Genomic DNA, 23,922 nt, shown 5'->3' on the forward strand with positions numbered 1-23,922 from the left:
CCCAATTCCAGTCAATTTTGCATTGAAAAGTCAAATGGCGCTCCTTCCACTCCGAGCTCTCCCATGCACCTAAACAGTGGTTTACCCCCACATATGGGGTAACAGCGTACTCAGGACAAATTGTACAACATCTTTTGGGGTCCAATTTCTTCCCTTACCCTTGGCAAAATAAAAAATTGGGGGTGAAAATATAATTTTTGTGAAAAAATATGATTTTTTATTTTTACGGTTCTGCATTATAAACTTCTGTGAAGCACTTGGTGGGTCAAAGTGCTCACCACACATCTAGATAAGTTCCTTAGGGGGTCTACTTTCCAAAATGGTGTCACGTGTGGGGGATTTTAATGCTTAGGCACATTAGTGGCTCTCCAAACGCAACATGGCGTCCCATCTCAATTCCAGTCAATTTTGCATTGAAAAGTCAAAAGGCGCTCCTTCCCTTCCGAGCTCTCCCATGCACTCAAACAGTGGTTTACCCCCACATATGGGGTATCAGCGTATTCAGGATAAATTGTTCAACAACTTTTGTGGTCCAATTTCTTCTCTTGCCCTTGGCAAAATAAAAAATTGGGGGCGAAAAGATAATTTTTGTGAAAAAATATGATTTTTTATGTTTACGGCTCTGCATTATTAACTTCTGTGAAGCACTTGGTGGGTCAAAGTGCTCACCACACATCTAGATAAGTTCCTTAGGGGGTCTACTTTCCAAAATGGTGTCACTTGTTCAGGGTTTCAATGTTTAGGCACATCAGGGGCTCTCCAAACACAACATGGCGTCCCATCTAAATTCCAGTCAATTTTGCATTGAAAAGTCAAATGGCGCTCCTTTGCTTCCGAGCTCTGCCATGCGCCCAAACAGTGGTTTACCCCCACATATGGGGTATCAGCGTACTCAGGACAAATTGTACAACAACTTTTGGGGTCCATTTTCTCCTGATACCCTTGGTAAAATAAAACAAATTGGAGCTGAAGTAAATTCTTTGTGAAAAAAAGTTAAATGTTCATTTTTATTTAAACACTCCAAAAATTCCTGTGAAACACCTGAAGGGTTAATAAACTTCTTGAATGTGGTTTTGAGCACCTTGTGGGGTGCAGTTTTTAGAATGTTGTCAAATTTGGTTATTTTCTATCATATAGACCTCTCAAAATGACTTCAAATGAGATGTGGTCCCTAAAAAAAGATGTAAAAATGAGAAATTGCTGATCAAATTTTAACCCCTATAACTCCCTAACAAAAAAAAATTTTGGTTCCAAAATTGTGCTGATGTAAAGTAGACATGTGAGAAATGTTACTTATAAAGTATTTTGTGTGACATATCTCTGTGATTTAATTGCATAAAAATTCAAAGTTGGAAAATTGCAAAATTTTCCAAATTTTTGCCAAATTTCCATTTTTTTCACAAATAAACGCAGGGAATATCAAAGAAATTTTACCACTATCATGAAGTACAATATGTCACGAGAAAACAATGTCAGAATCACTGGGATTCATTGAAGCGTTCCAGAGTTATAAACCTCATAAAGGGACAGTGTCAGAATTGTAAAAATTGGCCTGGTCATTAACGTGCAAACCACCCTTAGGGGTAAAGGGGTTAAGGCTTATAGCCAATGAAAACCCCAAAGTCATTATCTCAGTAAATTAAAATATTTATAACACCAGCTTGAAAAATGATTTTATAATTCGAAATGTTGGCTTACAGAAATGTATGTTCAGTAAATGCACTAAATACTTGGTCGGGGCTCCTTTTGCATCAATTTCTGTGTTAATGTGGCATGGCATGGAAGCAATCAGCCTGTGGCACTGCTGAGGTATTATGGAAGCCCTGGTTGCTTTGATAGCAGCGTACATCGTGTCTGCATTTTTGGTTCTGGTGTCTCTCATCTTCCTCTCAACATTACTCCATAGATTCTCTATGGGGTTAAGGTCAGGCGAATTTGCTGGCCAATGAAGCACAGTGATACTTTGTGGACAGTGTGGACAGGTGCCAAGTCCTGCAAGAGAAAGAAATCTCCATCTCCAAAATGCATGCCAACAGAGGGAAGCATGACGTGCTCTAAGGGTATGTGTACACGTCAGGATTTCTTGCAGAAATTTTCCTGACACAAACCGGACTTTTCTGCCAGAAATCCGCATGCGTTTTACTGCGTTTTTGATGCGTTTTTGACGTGTTTTTTCCCAAATGCATAGAATTGCGGGAAAAACGCAGAAAATCCCCAAAAATAATGAACATGCTCATTTTTTTTACCGCGATGCGTTTTTTTCGCGGAAAAAAACGCATCCATGTGCACAAAACATGCAGAATGCATTCTAAATGATAGAATGCATAATGTATGCATTTTTAATGAGTTTTTATAGCGTTTTTAGCACGAAAAAATGCAAAAAAACCTGAACGTGTACACATGGTCTAAAGTTTCCTGGTAAACGGCTGGGCTGATTATGGTCTTGATAAAACATAGTGAACCTACACCAGCAGATAACATGGCTCCCCAAGCCATCACTGATTGTGGAAACTTCACACTAGACTTCAAGCAACTTGAATTGTGTGCCTCTCTACTTTTCCTCCGGACTCTGAGACCTTGATTTCCAAATTAATTGCAAAATTTACTTTCATCTGAAATTAGCACATTGGATCATTGAGGAACAGTCCAGTTTTTTTTCTCTTTGGCCCAGGTAAGACACTTCTGGTGTTGTCTATTTGTCATGAGTGGCTGGGCAAAAGGAATGCCACACTTGCAGCCCATGTTCTGGATACGTCTGTGTGTGGTGGCTCTTGAAGCAATGACTAAAGCAGCAGTCCACTCCTTGTGAATATCCCCCAAATTTCTGAAGGGTCTTTTCATAACAATCGTTTTAAGGCTGCGGTTATCCCGCTTGCTTGTGCACCTTTTTCTACCACACTTTTTCCTTCCAATCAACTTTCCATTAATATGCTTAGGTACAGCACTCTGAACATTCAGCTTCTATAGCAATGAGTCTGAGCCTTAATGGCTTACCCTCCTTGTGGAGTGTGTCAATGATTGCCTTCTGAACATCTGTCAAGTCAGTAGTCTTCCCCATTATTGTGGAGACATCTGAAACAGACTAAGGGACCTTTTTAAATGACTAGGAAGCCTTTGCAGTTGTTTTTTGTTAATTATTCTAATATACTGAGATAATGACTTTGGGGTTTTCATTAGCTGTAAGGCATAATCATCAACATTACCAGAAATAAACACTTGAACTAGATCACTCTGTCTGTAATGACTCTATATAATATATTAGTTTCACTTTATGTATTATAGAACTGAAATAAATTTAATTTTTGATGATATTCTAATTTAGTGAGAAGCACTTGTGCATACGTATGTACAGTTAGGGCCAGAAATATTTGGACAGTGACACAAGTTTTGTTATTTTAGCTGTTTACAAAAACATGTTCAGAAATACAATTATATATATAATATGGGCTGAAAGTGCACACTCCCAGCTGCAATATGATAGTTTCCACATCCAAATCGGAGAAAGGGTTTAGGAATCATAGCTCTGTAATGCATAGCGTCCTCTTTTTCAAGGGACCAAAAGTAATTGGACAATGGACTCTAAGGGCTGCAATTAACTCTGAAGGCGTCTCCCTCGTTAACCTGTAATCAATGAAGTAGTTAAAAGGTCAGGGGTGGATTCCAGGTGTGTGGTTTTGCATTTGGAAGCTGTTGCTGTGAGCAGACAACATGCGGTCAAAGGAACTCTCAATTGAGGTGAAGCAGAACATCCGGAGGCTGAAAAAAAAGAAAAAATCCATCAGAGAGATAGCAGACATGCTTGGAGTAGCAAAATCAACAGTTGGGTACATTCTGAGAAAAAAGGAATTGAGTGGTGAGCTTGGGAACTCAAAAAGGCCTGGGCGTCCACGGATGACAACAGTGGTGGATGATCGCCGCATACTTAATTTGGTGAAGAAGAACCCGTTCACAACATCAACTGAAGTCCAGAACACTCTCAGTGAAGTAGGTGTATCTGTCTCTAAGTCAACAGTAAAGAGAAGACTCCATGACAGTAAATACAAAGGGTTCACATCTAGATGCAAACCATTCATCAATACCAAAAATAGACAGGCCAGAGTTAAATTTGCAGAAACACACCTCAAGAAGCCAGCTCAGTTCTGGAAAAGTATTCTATGGACAGATGAGACAAAGATCAACCTGTACCAGAATGATGGGAAGAAAAAAGTTTGGAGAAGAAAGGGAACGGCACATGATCCAAGGCACACCACATCCTCTGTAAAACATGGTGGAGGCAACGTGATGGCATGGGCATGCATGGCTTTCAATGGCACTGGGTCACTTGTGTTTATTGATGACATAAGAGCAGACAAGAGTAGCCGGATGAATTCTGAAGTGTACCGGGATATACTTTCACCCCAGATTCAGCCAAATGCTGCAAAGTTGATTGGACGGCGCTTCATAGTACAGATGGACAATGACCCCAAGCATACAGCCAAAGCTACCCAGGAGTTCATGAGTGCCAAAAAGTGGAACATTCTGCAATGGCCAAGTCAATCTCCAGATCTAAACCCAATTGAGCATGCATTTCACTTGCTCAAATCCAGACTTAAGATGGAAAGACCCACAAACAAGCAAGACCTGAAGGCTGCGGCTGTAAAGGCCTGGCAAAGCATTAAGAAGGAGGAAACCCAGCGTTTGGTGATGTCCATGGGTTCCAGACTTAAGGCAGTGATTGCCTCCAAAGGATTTGCAACAAAATATTGAAAATAAAAATATTTTGTTTGGGTTATGTTTATTTGTCCAATTACTTTTGACCTCCTAAAATGTGGAGTGTTTGTAAAGAAATGTGTACAATTCCTACATTTTCTATCAGATATTTTTGTTCAACCCTTCAAATTAAATGTTACAATCTGCACTTGAATTCTGTTGTAGAGGTTGCATTTCAAATCCAATGTGGTGGCATGCAGAGCCCAACTCGCGGAAATTGTGTCACTGTCCAAATATTTCTGGCCCTAACTGTATATATATATATATATATATATATATATATATATATATATGTATATATACACACACACAAACACAAAAGAAGACACACAATCGAACAAAGCTTTCATCTGTTATTCAATTGTTTATCACTAAGTTGATAATGTTTGAGGCACTACTCACTTCTGCATCAGACAATGAGCAGCACTCGTGATGTTGTGTCTGCTATACCTGATGAATGTAGCCAACACCTTCAAGCAAATTCATTATCTCATCTGAAGTTTTCCACAAATTCTCAACCATACCTGTGACCATGATTGTCCTTATGTTTGCAGATTTAAGTTCATTCAGAACTGGTTTTGTTTCAGACTTCAGTTTATTTTCCATGATCAAAAAGCCTAGGAACTGAAGCTCATTTTCCACGTCTTCTCTGGAAAGAAAAAAGTTCTTAAAGTTAAAAAATGAATTCTGAGATTATTGACATTTAAGAGATACCTACAGTTTATATTTTATAATATGCAACATGCAAGCATTACTCTTACAGTTAGCTGGCTATTATTTTACCCTAATATGTGTCCATGGTCATTGAAAAAGGGCATTTGGGTGGCCACCCTGCATTGTGAAGCGGCTGCACTGAGACCGGACCTGGAGGCACCGTGAGCCAGGTGCTGCCGGCGCGATCTGCAGCTGTGCAGCGCCGAGAACTCACCAACCTGTGAACCCGGAACCATGGACCCTGCGGTGAAGCATCGCCGTCTGTGGGACGCTGGGAGATGGCTGAGGAGCTGCCTGTCGGCGATCGGGAGCAGTGAGGGGGCTCTCCTCGGGGGCCACGGACGGGCTGAGACGGGAAGACCGGGGCCTGCCGGAAAGCGCCGATACGACATCCGGGACCCGGCCAGAGAACTTCTGCGGCTGCAGTTGGAGGTAGGAAGACCTCGGGGCGGCACTCGGCAATAGCCCTACCGGAACGGGGTGGTGGCCATCAGGATAGAGGTGACGCTCGCCGGTTGCTCCTTCTCCTTAGCTCTCCCCGCACCCGGAATCATCCCCGAGGCGGCTTTCTATGCTGTGCTCTCGGCTAACTGAGGGACACCGGAGCTGTAGCTCAGACCCCTGACCCCTGGCCTGATCCGCCGCCCACTGGAACAGAGCCCCCCACGGCGCGGGGAAGCGGAGTTTAGGTGAGCGCTGCTCTGCTGCAGCAAGTTCAGACGCGGTCGCTCTTGACTCTTGAAGCCTAAGACGACCCTGTGAGCGCATTGGGGAAGTGGGGAGGCATCTGCAGGCCGAGAGGGAGACCTGGGGCTCCGTTTATCATTTATACCTGGTGCCTAACCTGCTGCCCACAGTAAGTGACCGGCTCACTTTAAAGGGGATTCCTGCCCAAATACGTGCCTTTTTCCCCCTTCATCGCGCCACTAGCAGGGTGAGCCACTTGGGACCAGGGGGAGGAAGAATTAACCCCTCCAGCGCCTTCTGAGGAGATCTGCCTTGCCTCCTCTACCCTGTTCCCACCGATTATAAGAACTTCCACATCATTCTATGAGGCTAAATACGCACACTTTAACATCTTATGGTACCTTCACACTGAGCAACTTTAGAACGATAACGATGGCGATCCGTGACGTTGCAGCGTTCTGGATAGCGATATCGTTGTTTTTGACACGCAGCAGTGATCAGGATCCTGCTGTGACATCGCTGGTCGGAGCTAGAAGGCCAGAACTTTATTTAGTCGCTGGATCACCCGCTGACATCGCTGAATCGGCGTGTGTGACGCCGATCCAGTGATGTCTTCACTTGTAATCAGGGTAAACATCGGGTTACTAAGCGCAGGGCCGCTGTGCTTTACGGCCGGCCGGCGCTGACACAGTGCAGGGAAGCTGACGCCGGGGGACGCGACAGACACCGGAATGTAAGTATGTAGTGTTTTTTTTTTTTTTTTACACTTACAATGGTAACCAGGGTAAACATCGGGTTACTAAGCACGGCCCTGCGCTTAGTAACTCGATGTTTACCCTGGTTACCCGGGGACTTCGGCATCGTTGGTCGCTGGAGAGCTGTCTGTGTGACAGCTCTCCAGTGACCACACAACGACTAAACAGCGACGCTGCAGCGATCGGCATTGTTGTCTATATCGCTGCAGCGTCGCTTAATGTGACGGTACCTTAAGAGACATCATTGTCTGGAATATACACACCAATTTGATTAAACTTGACAACCAATCCATAAACTTTCTCTTGAGATAATTCTTCTGCATTCTAAAAATAGAGAACTTGAGATCATTCTGGAAATATAACAATCTTAGACTGACCTCTAGTGGCCGATCAGGAGATTCGTTCCTCTATATTCTCCAAATAGTCTGCGGACGTATAGTACATAGCCACAAACAATTGCTCAAGCTTTTCCATACCCTTGGACTAAGCTCTAACCAAATGAACACCTACTAATCCATTCCTGCCAGCAGGGTGAGGAAACAGCTGCTTCTCCTGTTTCTACTCATACTTCGCCATACCACACAATGGTGAAATCTAGTACCAAGACACCCAAGTCAGTCAAAGCTAATGCTCTAACCTCTCAATCAGACCTAGACAAATACTTAAAAAAAGCCTTACAACTCCTAGCGTTGTCAAAACAAACTACCCATCCAATTCTGCTCCAGAAGGAGAAACAGACACAGATATAGAGAGCAACTCGGATATTGGTTCTAGCAGCAAGGAACATCCAGTGACACGCTCCTTCATCAAACGTATATTAGCCCAAGCCTTAGAACCCATCGGTAAGGAACTTACGGGCATTAAACAAGAAATATCACAACAGGGTCTTAGGCTAGAATCTTTGGAAAATGCACAGACCAGCTGTACCGAATATTCCAATGCCATCCTCACCTGCATTAAGGCTCAGGAGGAACAACTGCACATCATTCATTCCACTCTAGAGGACCATGAAAACAGAGAGCGTAGAAACAACATACGGATAAAGGGACTACCCGAATCTGTAGCCTATGAGGCCCTAAATAAGGCTGCTACTGAGACTTTCCGCTCAATCCTTTTGGAACAAGATCCTCAGACCATCGACATTGTGAGAATCCATAGGGCGTTGTGTCCTAAACCTAAACAAGGAGACCCTCCTTGAGACGTTTTGTGCAGATTTCTAGACTTCCAAACCAAGGATTGATTCTGAAACGCGCAAGAGAAGCGCGGGAAGTTAAATTTGAAGGTACGCACCTCAAGCTATTTCAAGACCTCTCAGCGATCACACTGAGGAAACGTCAACTTCTCAAACCACTCACTGAGGCACTTCTCCAGAGAAAGCTTCAGTATCGATGGCTCTATCCATTTGGAATACAGGTTATTACAGAAGACAAAAGACTCCAAGCTAGATCCTCAGTTGAAATCCGAAAGCTATGCAAAGATCTTGGCATTTCCCTGGACCAATACCCGGACATCGAGACTTTCCACGCTGCTTCCTCTATACAACCCCTCCCTCTCCCTCCCCCTTGGCAGCAAGTCTCCACTCCCAAGTCTCACAGGTCGAGACGCAGAGGCTCAAGAATGACACCCACCAAAGACCCAGATACCTGAGGAAGATTCACCTACATATGACGGAAATAATTACTTAGGGTCTGATCCCCCCACACTGGGAGCTGTGACTCTGTCTCCTTTGGGATTCGGATCCTTATCTGGAAACCTTCCAACAATATATTACTGATTAATCATCTGTGTGTAATTTAGTTACGGTTAAAATTCGGTTTAGAACTGAGCATTATAATGATTAATGAAGGATAGTTTTGCCTTCCCCCTAGCTGGCAATTTTATGTATCTCCCAGCTCCTTAATTTACAACATGTTTCGTTTGGTTATAAGTTACTTTAAACCCCTTCAATACATGCTAATCTATCTCCGTAATCTTTCTATATCCCCCCCCCATCCTCCCGCCCTTTTCCCTTCTCTCACCCTTTCCCCCTTCAGGCACCTTGGGATGTCCACCGCTGACATACAAGTCATCAAGATGACCGTCTCTCCAAAGGTTCTCAAGCTTCTGACCCTTAATACGAATGGGTTCAACTCTCCGATCCCCAGAGGCCAGACTCTTTCAGGTTTTAAGAAAAAAGGTATAGATTTGCTATTGTTACAGGAAAAACACTTTACTAAAGAAAAAAACTCCCTCATTTGAGAAAGCTCATTATGACAGATGGTTCCATGCCACATCGCCCCAACCGAAATTGAGAGGAGTGTCAATAGCCATAGCTAAAGATATACCATTTCTCCTCCATTACCAGCTCATAGATGTGAATGGTCGCTTTATTTTTATAAAAGGAATCCTGGCTGGTGAGGCTGTGACCATCTATAATATTTACGCGCCAAATAAGAAACAAATGAAATGGCTACTGGCCATATTCAAGAAAATAAGGGAGTTCAGGGAGGGTGTCCTCCTTTTAGGGGGAGACTTTAACTTAGGTCTTGAACCTTCCATTGACACTACAAAAAAAAGAAGTGCGATCTCATTGAGGGATCTAGCAAGGGTGAAGACTGCCCTTCATTCCCTAAATTTGATAGATCTTTGGCGCTACTTTAACCCAACGAAGCGAGATTACACATTCTTTTCACACCCACACGGTTCATATCATCGTATCTATTATGTCTTTGCTCCAAGATCTCTATTATCTAATGTACATCAAGCTGATATAGTCTCCTGTATATTCTCTGACCATGCATGTGTATTAGTCGAACTAATTCTGTCTAAACAATTTTCCCCATGTAGAACGTGGCAGTTAAATGATTCCCTATTAGACAACCCCTCATCCAAAACACGCATCAAAAAGGCCATACAAAATATTTCGAACTCAATAATAACGCCGAGACTTCACCCATAACACTCTGGGAAGCCCACAAATCAGTGATAAGAGGAGAACTCATCTCCATTGCATCATATTTAAATAAATTGAAAAACAAAGAAATCAACTCTCTTCATGAAGAAATAATTAGTTTAGAAAGCCAGCATAAAAAACACTTCTCCCACAAATTCTTTTAGAGCTCTCTACCAAGAGGTAAAAATTAAAAGACCTCCTAAGAGAACAGTCATCTAAATTTTTTGCCTCATGGAGAAAATGTCTACTTGTTCATGGAGACAAAGCATCTAAATTAACTATGTCCTTAATAAAGAAAAAGTAGACCCGCACCTTTATACATTCAATTAGAACCAAAGACGGCTCTAAGACCCAGAATTATTCACAGATTGAAAAAGAATTATTGCATTTTTTATAAATCTCTGTACCAAATACGCTCGGTGGAGGGAGGGGAGGGAATGTCTCAAAGAAGACAGGATGTCCAATCCTTCTTGAAGGACTTAAATCTCCAAACCCTAAACACGGTGCAGCAACAACGCCTCGCCAAACCATTTCCACTCGTGGAGCTCCAGTCTACCCTGGCAACTTGCCCAAAAGGGAAAGCTTCGGGTCCAGATGGTTTCTCCTCATATTATTATAAATCCAACTCAGAAATCCTACTCCCCCATCTCCTCAATATGTGTAATTCTCTTCAAAAAGGTGGGAGTGCTCCGCGACAACATCTAGAGGCCAGAATCTCACTAATTTAGAAAGAGGGAAAAGATCCGGAGCAATGTGGCAGTTACAGGCCTATATCTTTATTAAATATGGATCTAAAACTGTACACAAAAATGCTGGCCAATAGAATTGCGGATGTACTTCCTCAACTAATTTCCCCAAACCAAACGGGGTTTGTGAAGGGGAGAGAGGGGAAGGATAAAGCGTATAAGATCCTAAATCTTATATAATATGCAAAAGTGAGAAATATTCCACTGGCCCTGTTAAGTACGGATGCTGAAAAAGCAGGGTGGACTGGCTCTTCCTACAGGAAACATTACTGAAATTTGGCTTCCCATAATCTTCAGTGTCTGCAATAATGGGCATGTACACAGTTCCAACCTCAAGAATTAGGTTAAACGGTTCCCTCACAGAATCGTTCCAAATATTCAATGGAACGAGACAGGGTTGCCCCCTCTCCCCGATACTCTTTGATTTATCTCTCGAACCCCTTTTACAGGCCATTCAACAAAACTCTGGGATTGAAGGTCTGCGAACCCAAGGCACACACTATAAAACAGCAGCATTTGCAGATGACCTCTTGCTTGTAATAACCAAACCCTTAAGTAGTATCCCTGTGATAATAAAAGTCCTAGAAAAATATAGCAATCTGGCCAATTACAAAATCAACAAAACCAAATCTGAGATACTAAACTTAGGCCTGCCCAATAATATAGTGAAGAAGCTCAAGACCTCCTATCCCTTTCCTTGGCAATCTAAAAGTCTGACATATCTGGGCATTCAGATAAGTGCTTCCCATAAAGACCTCTTTGAGTTTAATTTTAAAAAGTTATTTCAAACAGTATCCGCCAGCCTCCGTTCCTGGAAAGATACCTTACTATCCTGGATAGGAAGAAAGAACATATTAAAGAGCCTCATACTGCCAAAATTTCTATATATTTTCAACATGCTCCCAATTTAAATACCCACCTCCTTCATAACTAAAGTCCATTCCCTTTTCTTTAAATACATATGGCAAAAATGCAAACCACGCATCAACCAAACCTTACCTTACCAAAAGACATGGGCGGAATGGGTGCCCCAGATATAATTAAATATTACCAAGCCGCCCACTTAGCCAGAATAATATACTGGATTAGAAGCTCAGAGAATAAGCAATGGCTTGATATAGAAGAGGCAATATCCCCTTATCCCCTTCGTGTTATCATATTAGGAAATAATAAACTACAGAACCTAACCGAATACAAAAACGATCACACTTTAGCCACGATCAAAATCTGGAAAAAATTGGGTTCTGCTTTAGTTCCTGCCCTCTCCCCTCTCACCAAGGTCACCAATTTATTAGACGACCTTCCTCTCCGAGCCACCCATGTCCCGATAGAACAATTGTTTGAAAATGGGACACTTCTTCCATTACAGGAGTTATATAAGATTCCTGGGTTGTCGGGCCTCACATTCCTCCAGCACGAAAAACTTTCCCACATTCTCTGCCAAAGAACCCACCCGGTTGACTTGGACAGAACTTTATCTCCCTACGAGACCTTATGCGCCAGATTGAAGCCCCCCACAAAAATTCTCTCAACGATCTACCAACTTCTACTCAAAATGGATGTACCTTTAAAGAGGGCATATATAGCCCGTTGGGAAAAAGACATAGGCACTCCTCTTTCCGAGAAGCAGATTAAACAAATATATAAAAATTCTCATGGTCCTTCAAAATGTGTACGTATCCAGGAAAATTCCTATAAAGCCATAACTAGGTGGTATATCACACCACAACAGATTCAATGTTCGGGCCATAACTCAAACACTAATTGTTGGAGATGCGGTGCTGGTGTGGGCGACTATAAACACATATGGTGGTCTTGCCCACGCTTAAGTCCATTTTGGAGTGAGGTGGCCTCGGTTATAAGCAAGTTGCTGGGGAGGAGGGTCGCTCTGAAACTAGAAAATGTCTTCCTAAACTTACATATCTGGCCTAATGATAATTGTGACAATAAACTAGCTCAATTTATTCTGGTGGCTGGGAAATCTCTGATCCCGATTAACTGGAATCCGCCAACAATACCCACGAGCCAACAACTGTATTCAAAAATTGATCAACTGTTTCAGGTTGAGGAGCTGGCGGCCAGGGTTAACCACACCATCACTGCATTCCTTTGGGCACCATGGATCCATTTTAGGTCTCAGTCAACCTATCTTGCAACAATCTCAACATAATCGCACCCCATCCCAGGGTGTCCCACCCCCTCCCCGTCTCTCCCCCCCCCCTTCCCTCTCTTCCTCCTTTTATCCTCTACCTAGAGGCCTTTTTCTCTCTCAATCTGATGTTTACAAATGTTTTTTTAAACAAGTAGTTAACTGAAAAATATGATATTGGAGGTTTAGTTGGATTCATACCCGATGCATGAGGATTGTTACGCCTGTATTTCTTTAGTTGACTTCAACTTGTTATAGTTGTTCTCATGATAAAGTTTGTAATATGCTGTCTTTTTCTTAATAAAAAGAACATTGAAAGAAAGAAAAAGGGCATTTGATCCTAAGAGAAACTGCTGGATTATCGCTGCTGTGGAAATTGTAACAATGAACAATGGGGTGTTTCCGATTTTCAGTAGTTCGTACCAACTAAAAGTGATCATAGAAAGGACAGCTAATGAATAATCCACAGAGTCACAGGTGCCTAAGGCTTACGGATGCACAAGGATAGCAAAAGCTAACTTGTCTAGTCCGATATCACAGTTAAGTTACTGTTTGTCACAGTTTTATAACTGATTGAGGCCTTGGGACCCTGTGAGTGTTTGCTCAGCAGCTCTTTGAAATCTGGAGTCTGCTGGACTGTTGGTTTTCTCAGTGACACTCCGGTCATTCAATCTGATCCTGGGGTGTGCTGGGATGTCAGTATTTTGATTGACTGCCTTACTGCTCAGTCTGGGCTGGTCTGTAGGTGTTTCCTCAGACACCTTCCATCCTTAATCATTTGCAAGATACTTAGCAAGTCAGCTGTTAGTCGTCATTGTCAGCTGTAGCTTTGCCTTAACTAGGTGTGTGTACTTGCTCTGTGTTAGACATCTGATCTTGTTTTTTCGCCTTGGGTCTGTTGTGACAATTCTCATGGATATCGCTTCTGCTTTTGATGGTCTCTGACTTCAGGTAGCTAACTTGGCCTCTGACAATCCGTTTGTTGTATTCCCTGGTTTTGATGTACCCTTTAGGCATTTGACCCCAGACTATTTCCTAACCACTTTTTGACTTACCCCTCTGTATTAAAAGGTCTCCTGGTATCTGATCTCAGACCTTCTGACTAGTATTTAAATACTAACACCGGGAGACACACGTAACCCTTCATTGTGAACAGTCATGATGAGATGCGGTTCACTGTAGCTGCCTCTTGTTGAGAATAGCCCTTTTCTTTTCCCTGATGAACCCTGGCTTATTATCCTGAGGTGAAATGCGTAGGGATGGGCAGCTATCTAGATGAGTACATCCTTTTTCATTATCTTCTTTTTGACCAGTGTCAATTTATGGATTGATTTATCATGGCCTGCATCAGTTTTGATATATGTCTAAGGCCGGGTTTACATTAGCATTTCTGTGCGCAGCCCATGATCCGCATGCATCATGCGTACATATCTTTAACATGGTGTATGCCGGGACATGCTTTTGCATGCAATCGCATGCGGATGCGTACGCGTGCGTTGTTTTGCGGTGTGCAGCAGTGTTCGACAAAAGCAACATGCAACATGTTGCATTTTTTGAGGCATCAAATATTGTGAAATCATGCGCATACGGATGATTGCAGATGAGTGCTTCAAAAAACGCATTACTATCTATGGGAACGCATTGTACACAAGGACATGCGTACGCATGCATTTGATACGCATGCGTACTTCAGACTGAACATGTCCAAGAACTGGTTTCAGCTGGTTTACAGCAATTTCAATACTCTCAAGACTCTGGATGCAAGCACAAGACTTTGGATGTAAGTATAGAAGCTTTAAAAATGTCTGTTTGTCTTTGCAGTTTATACTCTGTACTAATTTTTTTCTGCTCCTTGCAGACTGTTTGCTGCTCCGGCCAGAAAGGATTTTCGTAAGTATTGCAATGTTGTCTGACACGGCAGTGAACCTGTTAATGTAGGTGCATCATTCTACAATTAATTTTTTCCCCCCTTCACAGTGAAGAGAATAAAAGTCCGTTGGCGTTCGATAAAGGATCGCTTCAATAAGGACATGAGAGAGGAGAATCAGGTTCAAAGTGGTGCTGCTCGAAAACTCAGAAAATATAAGTACCATCATCGGCTTTCTTTTCTGAAGCCTGCGGTTGCTCAGCGAATGTGAGTATCTTTTGTGTTGTCTTACTATTATTTAACCCCTTTTTTTTACTGTTTTTCATTTATTTTCCACACATAACGTGGAGCAGCACCACATAACCTGGATCATCCTCTGTTAGAGCGTCCCCTCATCGACCAGCCAATGAAGAGGCTCAATCCCAATCATCCACCAGCGATGGAGCAACCAGGGAGGCTTCACTGGCTGGTTTTCCCCTCTCCCAGCCCTCTGCCACTACTTTACTTGGGTCTGCTCGCCTGCAGCAGCGGCAGAGTGCCTATGAGAGGTCAGTCATGCCTGAATTTATTCACTTAAGCTCGGTCTTCCAGGCTGGAATGAAGGCGGTTGTAGAAAGACTGGATAGTGGGTTGACTCAGGTGAACACACTTTTCTAGGAAGTCCACAGACGCCTTGACCGCCTGGAAGCCGATCTTCATAGACCGGCGCAACATTATTTTTCCGCTATAGAATTGGGCTTGACGGAAAACCTTAGTCCTGATATCCAGCTGTATGTGATGAAGGCCTGTTAGGCTGCTTACACCGAGGCCATGCAGCAGTCCTGATATCAGCAGCAGGCACAAACTTCATTTCCACAGGGCAACAAGCTCCAGCACAGCATCAGTGCATAATCCGCCAGCACCTTTCCCAACATCACAAGGACTTGGATACCAGTCTGCTCACCAAGTGACCTATTCACCATTGCCACAACCACTGCTGGACATTAGGACTGTTCCAACAGTACCCAGCCACACCATGCAGCCGAGTGCAGCAGTCTATCCATACACATCCACCACGCAGCCGAGTGCAGCAGCCAGCCTTCCCCTTCAACCATGCAGCTGAATGCAGCATCCCAGCAATCCTCTTCAACCATGCAGCAGAGTGCAGCAGCCCAGACTTCCACTCCCACCAAGAAGCAACAGGAACCAAAAGGCCAAAGAAACAGCAAAACAAAGGCCAGTAAGCGAAATGGAAAGACATTAACCACCTCCTCCACCCTCACCTCCGAATGTGTCTGTTTTCAAGTATGTCCACACCTTCCCTTGGTTCTTTCCCATCCAATGTGTCAATCCCTTCTAAGGCTACGTTCACATTAGCGTCATGCGACGCAGCGTCGCCGACGCACGACAACGCATGCGTCATGCGCCCCTATCTTTATCATTGGGGACGCATGCGTTGCGTTGTCGTGCGTTTTCGGTAAAACGCACGACGCATGCGTCGTTTCACCGCACCTGGGTGGCGTCGGAGACGCTACCTTGTTGCATTTTTCTAGCGTCCAAAAAACGCACGCGTCGCACTTGCGTCGCTCGTGCGTCGTCAATGCGTTCAATTTCCCATTGAAACCTATTGACAACGCACTTGCGTCGCGGGTGTGCGTCGTGCGTGCGTTGTGCGACGCATGCGTCGTTAGATAAAATAAAACAAAAAAGTGTCTAGACAGTGCAAACAGTGAGAAAAACATCCCCCATATATAAAGAAAATGTTGGATTGTTTGTCACTTCTGCTGCAGCATCTTGAGGCAAGACACCAGAGGCACATCTCCAGAATATCTAGAGGCATCACACCAGAACCCCAGACGACTTCTACTATTCATCCGCTGTCCAGAGATGTAAGTATAGAATGATTCTGTGCATTTTCTACATGTTTTTTAAAATTATTTTTGCAAGTTGTGTATTATATTCTGCACTGTGGTTAAAGATATTGTGGTATTTTTAGTCTGGTTGTGATGTATGGCGTGGTATAGAATGGCGTTTCATTGTCTGCGGCCTTGATTATTGTTACAGGATAGATTTTTCGTTTCCATTTTTTGGTTTGGTGGTGTTTTTTGTATTCAGTTGTGATGTTTTATTCTTGCGTTATATGATGGCGTTTAATAGTCTCCGGCCCTGTCGGTTTTATTGTTAAGTATGGTAGTATAGAATGATTCTGCGCCCTTTTATTACATTTATTAATTTTTTATTGCAAGTTGTGTATTATGTTCAGCACTGTGGTTGTGTAAAGACATTGTTGTATGTTTTCTGGTTGCGATGTATGGCGTTGTATGGCCCTTTTATTGTCGGTTTTATTGTAAATTATGGTATAGAATGATTCTGCGCCGTTATTAAATGTAATAATTTATATTGCAAGTTGTGTATTATGTTCAGCACTGTGGTTGTGTAAAGACATTGTTGTATGTTTCTGGTTGTGCTGTATGGCGTTGTATGGCCCTTTTATTGTATCCGTCCCTGTCGGTTTTATTGTAAAGTATGGTGTGTTATTAATGTTTCTGCCCTTAATTTTTGGGGGTTGTTAATTTTTTACTTTCAAAAAACTATTGTGTTTTTTGGGTTGCTCCATGCATACTGTACTTTAAAAAAAAAAAAAAAACACTCTTTTGGGATTACTACATAGGGTCTGTTGTAGATTAGTTTTCTTATCTTTAGGCTTTTGTACTCTGGCATTGGGTTGTCTCTGCCATTGTTTCTTTAATTTAATCAATGTGGCAGTGTTGTTTGCTCAGCGTTAAGGTACCGTCACACTTAGCGACGCTGCAGCGATACCGACAACGATCCGGATCGCTGCAGCGTCGCTGTTTGGTCGCTGGAGAGCTGTCACACAGACAGCTCTCCAGCGACCAACGATCCCGAGGTCCCCGGTAACCAGGGTAAACATCGGGTAACTAAGCGCAGGGCCGCGCTTAGTAACCCGATGTTTACCCTGGTTACCAGCGTAAAAAAACAAACAGTACATACTTACATTCAGCTGTCTGTCCCTTGCCGTCTGGTTCCTGCACTGACTGCTGGCCGTAAAGTGAAAGTGAAAGCACAGCACAGCGGTGAGTCACACAGCGGTGACTCACCGCTGTGGCTGTGCTCTGCTTTCACTTTACGGCCAGCAGTCAGTGCAGGAACCAGACGGCAAGGGACAGACAGCTGAATGTAAGTATGTACTGTTTGTTTTTTTACGCTGGTAACCAGGGTAAACATCGGGTTACTAAGCGCGGCCCTGCGCTTAGTTACCCGATGTTTACCCTGGTTACCAGTGAAGACATCGCTGAATCGGTGTCACACACGCCGATTCAGCGATGTCTACGGGGAGTCCAGCGACGAAATAAAGTTCTGGACTTTCTTCCCCGACCAGCGATCTCCCAGCAGGGGCCTGATCGCTGCTGCCTGTCACACTGGACGATATCGCTAGCGAGGACGCTGCAACGTCACGGATCGCCAGCGATATCGTCTAGTGTGACAGTACCTTTAGTTCAGTTGGAATGCAATGTTCTTTGTGGTTTAAATGATTTTTTTTTTTATATATTGCTGGATTGTGCATAGGAGCATAGGATCAATGTTATTTTGTTCTTTATTTCAGAATTGCATTAGTCATGGCCAGCGGCAGCGACTCGAGTCACACCCCACCGCTGAGGAGTCCGGTGAGTACATGATCTACTATTGCTTATATTCGCTGTCATTAGTAGATGGGTCACTCAACTTTTTGGTAAACTATTTTGCAGGCTTCTTCAAGTGAGGAGGAGGACCAGGAGGAACAGAGGGAGCAGGAGCAGGGACCACGGGGCCAAGCTGTGGCTGCAGGACGGAGAGTAAGTATTTATTTCAAACCTATTCATTTTTTTTGTTTAATTTTTTTGTTTTTGCAGTTATGGGGGGTGGTGGGAGGTTGTGGTGTTGTGTGTAGTAGGTGGCGGTGGAGGAGGTAGGGACCATTGTTTTTATCTTTCAAACATTAATATTTTCCATTTTTTCTAGGTTTCACAACGGGCCCTGGATGAACCACTCAATATTGACATGATGGTGGCATCCATTGAAGCACGGGGCCCGTTGTGGGACAGCCGTGACCCCCGGCACGCGGACCAGGGCATATTGCGGCGTCTGTGGATAGAGGTGGCACAATCGCTGTGGGATGGCTTCGACAGCGCTTCACCAAAGGCCAAAACTAGTTTCCGTAAGTATTTACAAAATGCTGCTGTGACCCATCATGCCAGGATTACACAACCGTCTGTGATGTCTTCTATTGGGATTGCACACGGTTGCGTAATCGTTTTCAATATATTATCTAAAAACTTTTTTTTTTTTTTCAATTTATACACAGTTAAACAATTGAAGACTAGATGGCGCTCCATGAAGGACCGCTTCCGGAGGGGCCTGAAAAAGGAGGGACAGACTCGTAGTGGTGCTGCCGCTTCAAGGACCTCGGTGTATAAGTACAACCGTATACTGCAGTTCTTGCGACCGGTCCTTGAAAGCAGAGAGTAAGTATAGTACCTATGCACACACCTAGTTTTTACAACATGCATATTCACATACTACATTCCAGCCACGTAGCTTATTGCCCAGCCAGTTATTTTGGCAAGTACAAAGTATAGAAATGAAGAAAAAAAGGAAAGCTCACCGAGGCGTGAAAAGTAAAAAATACATACTTTTATCCTCTTCAATCATAAGCAGAGGATGAAACATCAGCACAATACAATAGACACTATCTACGCGTTTCAGGTGACAGGGAACATCAGACCTGAAACGCGTAGATAGTGTTTTTATTGTATTGTGCAGATGTTTCATCCTCTGCTTATGATTGAAGTGAATAAAGTATTTTGTTTTTACTTTTCACGCCTCGTTGGCCTAGAATTTTTTATTCATTTCTGGTCTTCTCACACTTGACACAGCGGCTCCGTGCTCCGAGCCTTCTGGGATTACTACAATGTTGAGCTTGACTAGCAATTTCACTGAAATCTGAAATATACAGAACACAGAAAAATAGTAGATTGGCCATGCCCAGCCAATATTTAATAGTGTAGTAGTATAGTGGCTATCCAGGTGTATCCCCGATTTTTTATACACAAAAAAGTAAAATATAATAGATACGGCATACATTCCACTGCAAAGCAGGTTATGTTCCCATGGTTGCTCAGCTCGCAGGACCTGTGATGACGTCTCGGTCACATGACCGTGACGTCATGGCAGTTCCAACGTAAGCATAATTGTCTGGCGTTGCAAACCACAACCATGGGTGACTATTGTGAATTAAATAAATACCTTTTTTTGTTAATATTGATGGTGCATATGCAGTGTCAATATTAAAAATAGGTTAATATTAATGGCGGCAATGGATAGCTGGCGGTAAAGTTAATTAATGACACATGTGAAATGTGATATTTAGTATACTAATGGTTTCCTTATGTTTTCACAGAACACACAGCAGCACTCGCGAGACTGTCCGACCCTCTGGAGCGGTCCTTTGTGAAGCGCCATCTGAACAGTCGCAGCCATCCCACAGCGAGAGCAGGTCTGCACCACCACAATCTGGCAAACCGGCAGCCGGTCCATCAGATGTTCCCCTGGCCGAGGCCTCTGTCGCTCCTTCCTTTGTGTCTTCCCGACAGCGTCAGCGGGCCTTGGACAGGGCGCCCATGCCCGAATTTTTACATCTGAGCACCGTATTTCAGAATGGTTTCAAGGCGCTGTGCGATAAAATGTGCAATATCGAACGGCGTCTTGAAAACATCGAAACGGATCTCTCGAGGCCGGCCAAACATTTTTTTACTGCCATTCACAACGGCATGGTTGAACATCTTACGCCGGAACTCCAGATTTTGGTCATGCAGGGCTGCAACAATGTACAGTGGGGCAAAAAAGTATTTAGTCAGTCAGCAATAGTGCAAGTTCCACCACTTAAAAAGATGAGAGGCGTCTGTAATTTACATCATAGGTAGACCTCAACTATGGGAGACAAACTGAGAAAAAAAAATCCAGAAAATCACATTGTCTGTTTTTTTAACATTTTATTTGCATATTATGGTGGAAAATAAGTATTTGGTCAGAAACAAAATTTCATCTCAATACTTTGTAATATATCCTTTGTTGGCAATGACAGAGGTCAAACGTTTTCTGTAAGTCTTCACAAGGTTGCCACACACTGTTGTTGGTATGTTGGCCCATTCCTCCATGCAGATCTCCTCTAGAGCAGTGATGTTTTTGGCTTTTCGCTTGGCAACACGGACTTTCAACTCATTCCAAAGGTTTTCTATAGGGTTGAGATCTGGAGACTGGCTAGGCCACTCCAGGACCTTGAAATGCTTCTTACGAAGCCACTCCTTCGTTGCCCTGGCGGTGTGCTTTGGATCATTGTCATGTTGAAAGACCCAGCCACGTTTCATCTTCAATGCCCTTGCTGATGGAAGGAGGTTTGCACTCAAAATCTCACGATACATGGCCCCATTCATTCTTTCATGTACCCGGATCAGTCGTCCTAGCCCCTTTGCAGAGAAACAGCCCCAAAGCATGATGTTTCCACCACCATGCTTTACAGTAGGTATGGTGTTTGATGGATGCAACTCAGTATTCTTTTTCCTCCAAACACGACAAGTTGTGTTTCTACCAAACAGTTCCAGTTTGGTTTCATCAGACCATAGGACATTCTCCCAAAACTCCTCTGGATCATCCAAATGCTCTCTAGCAAACTTCAGACAGGCCCAGACATGTACTGGGTTAAGCAGTGGGACACGTCTGGCACTGCAGGATCTGAGTCCATGGTGGTGTAGTGTGTTACTTATGGTAGGCCTTGTTACATTAGTCCCAGCTCTCTGCAGTTCATTCACTAGGTCCCCCCGCGTGGTTCTGGGATTTTTGCTCACCGTTCTTGTGATCATTCTGACCCCACAGGGTGGGATTTTGCATGGAGCCCCAGATCGAGGGAGATTATCAGTGGTCTTGTATGTCTTCCATTTTCTAATTATTGCTCCCACTGTTGATTTCTTCACTCCAAGCTGGTTGGCTATTGCAGATTCAGTCTTCCCAGCCTGGTGCAGGGCTACAATTTTGTTTCTGGTGTCCTTTGACAGCTCTTTGGTCTTCACCATAGTGGAGTTTGGAGTCAGACTGTTTGAGGGTGTGCACAGGTGTCTTTTTATACTGATAACAAGTTTAAACAGGTGCCATTACTACAGGTAATGAGTGGAGGAAAGAGGAGACTCTTAAAGAAGAAGTTACAGGTCTGTGAGAGCCAGAAATCTTGATTGTTTGTTTCTGACCAAATACTTATTTTCCACCATAATATGCAAATAAAATGTTAAAAAAACAGACAATGTGATTTTCTGGATTTTTTTTTCTCAGTTTGTCTCCCATAGTTGAGGTCTACCTATGATGTAAATTACAGACACCTCTCATCTTTTTAAGTGGTGTAACTTGCACTATTACTGACTGACTAAATACTTTTTTGCCCCACTGTATATGTCAGTGCTCTGCAGCAGGCTCGGGTCATGCAGTCAGCGACAAATCTGCCCGCAGTACCATAGCTGGCTGCCATGACTCCGACTCCTGCTGCAGAGCACCACCACAGAGCTCCGCGTGCCGAGGGCCACCGCCACCGCCACCACAGAACAGAGCCCCAAAGTTCAGAGCCTGACAGGCCTTCAAGGGGACACAGACGGGATGCCGACCCACACCCAGAGGGAGAGAGGAGGAAAAAGAAGAAGAAGACGACGACAAGTACTACGACCTTGGCTATGGCTGCTCCCACAACTACCACCAGAAAACACCCCGGGTCGACCCGGAGCACACCAAGTACCCAGGCTGGGTCTACACGGAGTACACCCAGTACCCAGCCTGGGTCTACAAGGAGTACACCATCACAGCCTGGGTCTACCCGGAGCCGGAGTAGCCAGCCAAGGACACTGGTCGTCCCTCCTCCTCCCTCACCTCCTGCTTTGCTAATCTCGCCACCATCCACTACCTGGATTGATGTCGGCATCCCGTCTAGTGTGATCGAGTATGCTGCTTCCTCCCCCTCGTCCTCCTCCTCGGTCTCCTCAACACCCCCAAAAAGTGTGGGATATCAATCCCCTTTAATTGCGGATGTTAGTACCCCCTAATAACATTTCCCAATTTCTTTTTTTTGTACCCTAAATAAATGTTTTGTTTTTTTTTAAAAATTAGTTTTTATTGTCTCAAATAAAGTTTGCACCAAATCACACCTTGCGCCGTATACACAAATCTTGTCTTTGTAACACCTGATGTGCAATGTCTGACAATATTTATCAATTTTTTTTTCTCATTGTTTTATAGGGCTGTCGCTCATTGTACTCAGATGTTACAAACACAAACAGCATTGCTCAATATGTCAAGTTTACAATGTACCATCACACAACAATTTCAGTATAGATAAAGTTGGTTTTTGTGTGTAACCAACGTTATCTTTTCTGAAATCGTAAAACGATTGAGCCCCTGCTGTGAGTTTTTTGGTGTCAGCGAATGATTTGGAATTTTTTTTGGGTAACTGATCAGACGCTGTCATTGTTGGATCGGCGAGTTAGACACCGATCCAGCGATGTCTTTGTTTTAAACAAGGGAATATTGGGTTACTAGCACACTGTTTTAAACACTCAAATAAAAAGTGAACAATACCCCACAAATATAAAAAGGTGTCTACCACGTCCCTCGCCGTCATCTTTCCGCACTGACACTGTGATTCCCGCCCGTAAAGCTGAGCACACCGTTGACTTAATAATAAACGCTGTGCTGTGCTTTAGGGCTGCCACAGTACGGGAAGTTGACGGCGATGGACGTTTCACACACCGGAGTGTAAGGGTTTTTTGTATTTTTTAAAATTACATTTAAAACATTGTGAGTGTGGCAAAACATTACCCAGATTACACGGGACTTGCTCTTTTTTGGTCGCTGGAGAGCTGTCTGTGTGACAGCTCTCCAGCAACCACGCGACAACTAAACAACGATCTCAGTCCAGTCGTATCACTGGTCGGTATCGTTGGTTAATAGTTTTATTACGGTACCTTAAGAATATTGGTCAGGTGAGGTGGTAGCAATGTTCACAGTGTCGCCACTATTTGACTCTGGACGAATTCTAGCATCCTGAGTACAATAGTGTTAACTCTGTAGAGTTTTGCAAACATGATCGTCTCCCTCCTTGTCAAGCCTGGTTCCATATGCAAATAGTCTGCAGGATTAAAAATGGTTGACAAGGTGGGAGCCGATTATGTAATTATACGTCAAAACTATGGAACACACAAATTTTGTGTGACACACATTACTTTCAATAAAATTGGATTTTACAATTCTAT

General features: G+C 43.5%; 1 protein-coding gene across 1 annotated transcript in view; it reads right to left on the reverse strand.

The window, feature by feature from the left end:
- LOC138638119 (probable cation-transporting ATPase 13A5) overlaps positions 1 to 23,922 on the reverse strand; it is a 611,270-nt gene that overhangs the window by 240,579 nt on the left and 346,769 nt on the right. The window contains exon 18 of the mRNA XM_069727143.1: positions 5,274 to 5,398. Within this exon, the coding sequence (XP_069583244.1) occupies positions 5,274 to 5,398 (125 nt within the window). The remainder of the gene's footprint in view (positions 1 to 5,273; positions 5,399 to 23,922) is intronic.

Source organism: Ranitomeya imitator, chromosome 5 (assembly GCF_032444005.1).
Source record: "Ranitomeya imitator isolate aRanImi1 chromosome 5, aRanImi1.pri, whole genome shotgun sequence".
Taxonomy (NCBI): Eukaryota; Metazoa; Chordata; class Amphibia; order Anura; family Dendrobatidae; genus Ranitomeya; species Ranitomeya imitator.